The sequence below is a fragment of the Colius striatus genome, chromosome 6, assembly GCF_028858725.1.
Source record: "Colius striatus isolate bColStr4 chromosome 6, bColStr4.1.hap1, whole genome shotgun sequence".
Taxonomy (NCBI): domain Eukaryota; kingdom Metazoa; phylum Chordata; class Aves; order Coliiformes; family Coliidae; genus Colius; species Colius striatus.
Genome location: NC_084764.1, coordinates 5,275,319 through 5,284,097, shown reverse-complemented (window position 1 = coordinate 5,284,097; position 8,779 = coordinate 5,275,319). Strand labels below are relative to the sequence as shown.

At 50.2% G+C, this 8,779-nt stretch overlaps 1 protein-coding gene across 1 annotated transcript; it reads left to right on the top strand.

Annotated features, from left to right (window-relative positions):
- The first annotated feature begins 3,585 nt into the window (after positions 1–3,585).
- Positions 3,586–7,688, top strand: RHOV (ras homolog family member V). Its single transcript, XM_061997903.1, has 3 exons — positions 3,586–3,781; positions 6,848–6,906; positions 7,248–7,688. The coding sequence occupies exons 1-3, from the start codon at positions 3,586–3,588 to the stop codon at positions 7,686–7,688; spliced, it is 696 nt and encodes a 231-aa protein (XP_061853887.1).
- The last annotated feature ends 1,091 nt before the right edge of the window (positions 7,689–8,779 follow it).

Genomic DNA, 8,779 nt, shown 5'->3' with positions numbered 1-8,779 from the left:
AAATACAAGGATCTTTCTTCCTTTGATTTCAGCTGTGGGACTTTTCCTGTGAATAGCCAAAGCCTGATTTTCCACTGACTTTGTGCGTTGTGGCTCTTTCTCCCTCTGCAAGGTTGATGGGAAGATGATACCAAGAAGCATTTGACATCACTTCATGCAGGTTGCAGTGAGTAGAGCAGCCACACTGCAAGGAGAAACCAGACTCTTGTCTTCAGCCTTTTGCCAGTCACTCCTTTTAAGTGGTAATTAAGGCTTGGTTTTTCCCAGGGAGGATGCACATGCAGGAGGGTGCATGACAAAAGCCCAGTGAGTCAGCACTGAATGGCTCATTGCTTGATGGTGAAGGCGACTGAATATCTCCTTCTTCAGCATATCTCTTGGCATCAGGGGATCTGGTTTGCTCTGACACCTGCACTCCAGTTTAGTCCCTCTCTCAGTCTAGGTCCTTACCCACCTGCCCCGGAGCGTGATGGCATTTGCCTGCCCTCATCATCACCCCCATTTCTCATTGGTCCCTGTTTTCTCACTGTGCAAGCATTCAGAAACGTGATCCCGGGGCATGGTTTGCAAAGGGAGTGTATTGACATATGCAGCCCACTTGTACAAAGGCAGGGGAGCTGAAGGCCAGATTTGCTCATCACTGTGCTTTCTCTGAGGTAGGGTGAGTAGTAAGGTAGGCTTTGCAAAAAACAGACTATGCCAGTGGCTCCCAGTCTGTGACTTTCAGGCAAATTGGTCTGTGGCTGCACAGAATTCCAACAATACCAGTGAGATCAGCCAGAGAGGCAAAATCTGATGTTGAGGGAGGTGTGGTATTGCTCAGGAGGTGGTGACAGTCAGGACCACTGGCTGCAAAAGATTCCCAGCGTCACAATTTCCCAATGTTTTAACACCCTGCTTCAGAGACAATTCTGTGGAACAGCTGGAGCTGAGCCATAGCTTTGTCCCCACCACAAGCCCCTGTTTCACAGAATCATAGAATCATTTTGGTTGAAAAAGACCTTGGAACTCGTGGAATCCATTTCCTTCCCCTCATACTGCCAAGACCACCACTAACCCCTGGCCCTCAGCACCTCAGCCCCAGGGATGGGGACTCCCCACCTCCCTGGGCAGCCTGGGATGGTTTCTCATCCAGATTTTGTCGTCATCCAGATTGCCTCAGTAACTGTTTTTAATTTAGTCCACAAATGGACTTCTGCTGCTACAGCTCTGGTGAGAAAATAGGGTATAAATAATAGAAATGGGCAGAAAAGGAATTGTCTTCCTCTAGATAATTGTCCCTTTTAAATAGTAGGGCTTTGTACAGATGTATAGCTTGTTCAGTGGCAACACACACTGCCCAAATATACATAAGTCCCTGGGTTTGCAATGGAGTAGCTTTTCTGTTTCATTTTAACTGCTGCAGGTGATAGTGCAGCCCAGCTGGATAACAGCTGAATGCCAACAGTACCTGAAATCTATATTTGGCCTGCCTGAGAAGAGTTGGATCTTGTGCATTTAATTCCCAGTGGATGGGAATTCACATCATGAGGAATACCATCATAATTGCTGCTAATTATCACTCCTGGGACAGAGGCCAAGCATGGCTTTGCAGACTGTGTATTTCCCACTGGGCTACAGGGCTGATCCTGGCAGAGGAGCAGCATGTGATGGGATTCTCCTGCTATCTATATTTGCAGAGGCTGTCCCTGTGACCAAAACCTCAAAACTCTCCCCAAACCTTGCAAAACCAAACTGTGTTGTGAAACCAAACCTGCATTGTCTGGGAGCTGTCTGTGAGCAAGGCAGGACCTGAGAAAAGAACCTGTGGGAGCTGCCCTGTTTGTTTGCTTCATGGCTTAGTTTAAACATAGATTAAAAATCACTTAAAGTCATCCACAAGTTAAGCGAGTGTCAAGCAATGGCAGTCAGAAACTGCAAGGGGAAAAGAACATAGGCATGGAAGGAAGAGGTTTAGGATAGGAATGAGAGGAAAAGGGATTCAATCCTTGGAGTAGGGGGGTGTATCTTCTTAAGGAACATGCATTCTTAAGTAAATAAAGGAAGGCACATCCCTAAGTATATAGAGCTGCCCACTTCATCTCTTCCCCCTACTCCAGCTAACAGTGAGTAACTTGGTGAGTAATCCTTCATTTACAGTGATTTCCCCTGATTAAATGGCAATGGCATGGTCTACAGAACATGAGCCTGTGCCTGAAATGCACTGCCAAGCCTCTGCAGGACCAGTGCTTCCCATGCCACCCGCCTCTCCTGCTGCTTCCTGCCTCTTCTGGGGCAGTTCAGCTGCAACCTGCCTTGCAACTCACATCAAAACAAAGCCAGGTTTGGGAAAAGGCAGCCTAGTGCAAGCCAGTTGCTTGAGTTAGTAGCCACTCGCTGTAGCATGGCTACCTGGCACACATTTTACCAGGAGCTGAGCTGGTGGTAACAGCCTCATCCTTTGTAGCTGGAGAAATCTGAAACCCCAATGGCATCCTGGGGGCATCAAGGAGAGTGTGGGCAGCAGGTCAAGGGAGGTTCTGCTCTCACTATCCTCTGCCCTGGTGAGGCTTCGTCTGCAGATCTGTGTCAAGTTCTGGGCTTCCCAGCTCAAGAGGGACAGAGAACTGCTGATGAGAGGCCAGTGCAGGGACACCAAGATGATCAGGGGACTGGAGCATCTTCCTTATGAGGAAAGGCTGTGGGAACTGGGGCTGTTTAGTCTGGAGAAGAGGAGACTGAGGGGGGATGTCATCAGCATTTACAAGTACCTAAAGGGTGGGTGTCAAGAGGATGGCACAACACTTTTTTCTGTAGAGGCCCTGCTAAAGCAGGTTCCCCTCCATCAGGTCACACAGGAACGTGTCCAGGTGGGTTTGGGAACCTCCAGAGCAGGAGCCTCCACACCCTCCCTGGGCAGCCTGGGCCAGGGCTCCCTCACCTCAGCACCAAACAAGTTTCTCCTTGTGTTTAAGGGGAACTTTTTGTGTTCCAGCTCATGTCCATCACCCCTTGTCCTGTTACTGGGCACTACAGAAAAAAAGCATCACCCCATCCTCCTGACACTCATCCTTTAGGTACTTGTAAGTGTTGATGAGATGCCCCCTCAGTCTTTCCTTCTCTAGGCTGAACAGCCCCAGGTCCCGCAGCCTTTCCTCATCAGAGAGATGCTCCAAATCCCAGGCGAGGCTGCTGGTCAGTGGAAATAAACCCTTCTGTTAAAAAATCAATGTCGGAGGGGGGGGTGTGTGCGGGATACGAGGAGCGCGGCTCTCCCCACCTGCGTGCACGAAGGATCCGCGGCGGCAGAGGGGGGAGGATGCAGCAGTGATGCTCCCCGCGGGAATAGGAGGAGGAGGAGGAGGAGGAGGAGATGGGGCGGGCCGGGGCGGGATTAGGGAAATGAGAGGCCGGTTTTGGGAGCCGGGCGTCAGGTGTAGCGATGGGGAGCAGTGTCAGACGGGCCGGAGCGAGTGACACCACACGGCAGCAGCCCCGGCAGCATCCCGCCCGCATCCCGCCCGCCCGGGCATGGCAACGGCCGCGCCGCGCCGCTCCCCGCGCTGAGCCCCGCCGAGCCCCGGTGCCAGTGCCCGTGCCCGTGTCATGCCGCCTCAGGAGCTCCTGGACTACTCGCCCGCCCTGCGGAGACACAGCCCCTCGCGGGGCAGCGGCCCGGAGCTGGGCATCAAGTGCGTGCTGGTGGGCGATGGAGCCGTGGGCAAGACCAGCCTGGTTGTCAGCTACACCACCAACGGCTACCCCGACGAGTACCAGCCCACCGCCCTCGACACCTTCTCTGGTAGGAGTCCCGCCCGCGGAGCCCCGCACGGACGGGATGAGGGATGAGGGAGGAGGGATGAGGGGCTGGCTGGCTGTGTGTGCTTTTCGGTGCGGGGAGCAGCTCTCGGGTGAACACAGCCCCGGGAGGGACGAGAGCCCTCGGATCTGAGCCCCTCGGGTGTTTAGTTCAGCATTGTACTGGGGTTTTCTAGCTTCAACTGATGCTCAGCAAAATCCTCCTGTTCCCCACATGCCCACTGAAGTTAAAAGAGGTTGCCAAAAAGTTGAAGCACTTTCTGAGCCTGAGTGGAACTGCCTTCCCTGTCAGCTGATGGCCACTCATGAGTTACCACTCTTGTAAATACCATCTCTGTTCTTGCTCTCCTTCTTTTGGGCTCCAATTTCTGATATAAACCCTAGGAAAGTACAAAGCCCTTTGAAAGATTTCTGATCATCTTCTGATACAAAAGAGACACAGCAGTACGTGACAGTAGAGATCAGTACATGAGATGGGCTCAAGCCAGACTGGGAACAGGACTTGTGATGTGTCATAGTCTCAGGGATTCTTAGAGGAAGCATTTTGTTTGTCTGAATGTCCCCTGGTCACTCACTCTTATGCTGGGAATTGTTATTTGCCTTGACCCTCTCCAAGGTCTTCCACTGTCACATGAAGTAAATAACTTGGGAACAGGCTGGGCTCAGCAGCCCTTTGGGAACACGTGTAAGGAGCCCCTGAGTACTCCAAGGGACAGATTACTGCTCTCTTGGCTCCCTTTACAGCAATGTGTACAGTTGGGGCTAAGAAATTACCATAGTTATTAGCCTCCACATTTTTGGAAAGGGCAAATCCTTAGCAAAATGATCCTGAAAAGTGGAGACAAGGTGAGTTCAGAGACTCTCTGATCTGCAGATGAGCTGCACATGGGTTTAGCCCCACTCTGAACACTCAAGTACCAAGCTTGACTTCCAAAAGTGCACAGCATTTGCAACTGATAGAAATCAAACCATTAAGAACAGGTCTTCCAAAGTTCACTCTGGGCTTCTTGGGAGGATGTGGGAGAACTGAGAAGTTTCCCTTCCCACCCTTACTCTTAACCTGGATAAACTTGAAGAAAGTCCCTCTCTGGATTCACAAAGCCCAATTCAAGGTCTGTTTCAAGTATTTCAACTCTCTCCATTCTTGGGGAATACTTGCAGTTGAAGCTGCCAGCAGAGCTGAGCTTCACAGTTTACATCCTACCCCCTGATTCTGGCCATTGGACTGTAACACCACTAGCAAGACAGGAGAAAGTACCTTGTTATCGAGGGGACAGCTCTGGGACCGTGGCCCAGACACATTTCTCTGGGTGTTGCTACCAGGTAGAGCAGCCTTGAGTGAAATGTGTACCCAGTGACCTTTCTCTACCAGGCTTATCCTGTTCTGCCAGCCCCTTCGCTCTTGTCCCGAGATGCAGCCTCGTCCCGAGGGTGTGACCTGGCCAGGGCAGTAGTTGGAGGTCTGTCACTGGGCTGGTAGTGTAGCTGAGATGAGCAGCAGCTACAAAAACCCCTTGGGTAAGCACCAGAGCAGCAGGTAATATATGTGATGCCTTTCTTCTAGAGACTGTAAAACATCTCAGAGATGCTAATTCCTTCTCTGGACACGCTTGGGAGGCAGAAGAAATCAGATACTAGAAAGGCAAATGCCCTTGAAGATCAAGTCAGGATCTAGCAGTTTCTTTGATCAGGAACAGGTTTCTCTTCCTCCTCTGGGGCAAAGATATGGTAACAACCCAACGTTTCCCAGGCACAAGGAAGCGATGACTCTCAGCTGCACTGAGAGGAGTGGCACCGTGGTGCAGCAACCTGCCTCTTGGCTTTTCCTTTGGTCTGTCTCCCACCAGACTTCATCTTTTGTCCAAAAGGCCATCTTTTGTCTGAGTCTCCCTCTTTATCCCCAAGCTGCTTTCAGGGAGAAGGAGTGTTGTCCTTCAAGAGCTTGTGTTAAACTCTCCAACTCAGTTGTTTCTGTCACTTTTCTCACCTGGCTAATTGAGAATTACAAAAGGTTGATCTTGCTCCTAGTTTGGGTTTTGTTGGTGAGTTTGTTATGTTGGCTTGGGTATTTTTTTTCAACAGGCAGAACACTAGAGCCTCCTGGGCACAACAAGGGCATTTAGCTAGCTCCTGTCAAGTTGCTGGCCATTGTCACCTTAGCCAGGATGCCTTCCTCTATTCACCAAAGCACAGACCCATCCACCTAGTCAGGACTTTCAAGTGATTTCCATCTCTCCCTAACCCCTTTGTCCCTTTCCTCTGTTCCTGGCCAGTCTCTGCGGTGTCTGTGCACTTAAACATCTAACAGTTTCATTCCAGACTTCTGTCAGGTCTTGCCAGCCCTCAGTCTGAGTCAGCTGATGCCACTTGAAGGCTTACTGTGATTAGGGAGTGAAATGGGAGCAGATCTCACTTGTGTGTAACTCAGCAACTTTTCAGTGTGTGGAGAGCCTTTGAAGGGGATTTCACTCATCATTGATTCCTTAATGGCTTCTTCCTTTCAAAGTTGGGTTTGGGTCTTTGCTTTTCCTTAGCTAGGGCACTCACAGAAACACTTCTTGTTTGTCTGGTCTGGATGGGAAAAATCTCCAGTAGCTTCTTTAAATGAGACTAATTTGAACTTCCACTCTGGGCCAAAAAACGAGGCACAAACTGCAGGTTCTCAGTTTGTTTGGGTTTGTCCTTATCTGCTTTCTCAGGCTGTGGAAGAAGAACAACAAGTTGTTCCCGGGGCACCGTTTGGCTAAGGGCTCTTCTCTAGAAAAGCAGTTGTGCAGTAACATGGAATGATTCTTTCCAAATACTGGAGGAGAGCCCAAAACACCTGAGGGATAACCAAATCAGAAAGTCTATTGCAGTTCCCAGCACAAGCTTCTGCAGTGGCTTTAGGGAGGTTTGGGAGGACGCTCAGCAGGGAGGAGAGACTTGAGTGACTTCAGTGAATCTCTGATGGGATATAAAACAGTGGTCTTGGGGAAAAGCTGTCTGGGTGTATGTGTGTACGCTGGGAAACTCCTTTAGACTCATCCTTATTCTCTTTCTGCCACAGTGCAGGTCCTGGTGGATGGAGCCCCAGTCCGGATCCAGCTGTGGGACACTGCTGGACAGGTAAGTTCTATCAAAGCAGCTGTCAGCTCTGGTCCTGGCACTGTTTGCATGCTTTTGAGGAAGGTAATGTTTAACTGGGAAGGAAGCAATAGTCCAGCATCAGCCTTTTACTGGTATGGCAGTCACAGATAGAGGAAAGACAGGCTCCCTTAGCTCTGAAACTTGTGCCTGAACCGCAGCATGGCTGCAAAGTCAGCACCATGCCCTGCCTCTGAGGGTGTTGCTGCCCTAGTTAATGTGTAAAAAAAGAAAGAAGCCATTGCAGCATCATCCTGTTTAGAAGACCAGTCCAGTGAAGGCTTTTCTTCTTTCTCCACTCCCCTCCCCTCTGTTTTCTCCAGGAGGACTTTGACTGTTTGCGCTCGCTGTGTTACCCCGACACCGACGTCTTCCTTGTGTGCTTCAGCGTGGTGAACCCAAGCTCCTTCCAGAACATTACTGAGAAATGGATCCCCGAGATAAGAACTCACAACCCCCGGGCACCGGTGCTGCTGGTGGGGACACAGGCAGACTTGAGGGACGATGTCAATGTCCTCATCAGCCTGGATCGTTACCACGTGAAGCCCGTGCCCCGGCCTCAGGCAGAAGGCCTAGCTGACAAAATCCGGGCCGAGGCCTACCTGGAGTGCTCAGCACTGACCCAGAAGAACCTCAAAGAAGTTTTTGACATGGCCATTGTCAGTGGTGTTGAGCACAAAGCACGGCAGGAAAAGAAAATGACTGCTAAAGGCATCAAAACTCTCTCCAAGTGCCGCTGGAAGAAGTTCTTCTGCTTTGTCTGAAGCTGCTTTGAGCAAGTGGGAGGGGAAAGAAACCAACCCCAACGCCCGATGCCAGTATTTGCTCTGCACCTTCTTGGAGTGACTGCTCCCATGGCCCCAGCGAGGAGGGTATGATAAGCTGCTGGGCTTGGAAACCTGGCTCTTGCTGGGTTACAGAATCAGATACCTAGGAGACATGAACTGGATATCCATTGTGCTGGGATGTGGAGTGGTCCAGGCAGCTATAAGTACGTGCTGGACGTGTCTGTAGTGTCCCAGGCTAATGGGAGCCTTTAACAGACCGAGACTTGGTACCCCAGACAGGCAGATTCCTTATCTTGTTCAAAATGATCAGCTTTCTGTCCAAAGGTAACCCACTTCCAGAGTCATGACACAGCAAATAAACAGGAGGGACTTTTGAAGTCTGCCTGTGTTTTGGCTGATTTGCAGACTTGGCAGAGAGTAGGGCAAGGGGCAGTTACAGGGTGACTGAAATGTGGTCAGACAAGGGCTGTAGAGTTTGTAACACAAGATTTGGGTGCCCCCTCTGATTCTGCTTGCCAAAACAGGTGGAAGTCACTTGGCTGTGAAAAAGCAGTGCTCTTTCTTAAAGGCCCTGTGGTGGGAGTACCCACAAGAAAGTGTTTCCTAAATAAAGGCTGTGAGCAGGGTGAAGAGCAAATGCACTGGGAGATACAGTAGTTCTTTAAGCAAAATGTTCTCTGAGAGGACTCTCTAGTCCAGAGGATGCCAGTGCTCTAGCCCCTGTCTTAAGAGGTAGGCATGAACTTGGGGACCTATTTCCAAAGGCCTTTTGTGTGTGTGGTGTTTAGAGAGAAGGGATGGATGAGGCAGAGTGAGAGTGGCTCTCTCTGTCTATCAGAGACAAAGCTGTGTCGGTGAAGTGTTTATAACACTAGCATGGGACAAAATGTAGGTGGAGAGCCATGCGTGTAAGGCAAGAAGAGAGAAGGAAGAAAAGGAAGGGAATAAAATAGAAAGAGAGAGGTGGAAAGAAGAAAGAGAGGTGGAGAAGGAAAGAAGAATGAACAGCATTAAATGAAACTTGTGATTCTGCTCAGTGGAGATGCTACTATTCAGAGAATCTTCTA

Excerpts from the sequence above, each read along its gene's own strand:
- RHOV (XM_061997903.1), top strand. The coding sequence starts at position 3,586 with ATGCCGCCTCAGGAGCTCCTGGACTACTCGCCCGCCCTGCGGAGACAC. Across the intron at positions 3,782-6,847 it reads CGCCCTCGACACCTTCTCTG|TGCAGGTCCTGGTGGATGGA; the intron begins GTAGGAGTCCCG and ends TTTCTGCCACAG. Across the intron at positions 6,907-7,247 it reads TGTGGGACACTGCTGGACAG|GAGGACTTTGACTGTTTGCG; the intron begins GTAAGTTCTATC and ends TGTTTTCTCCAG.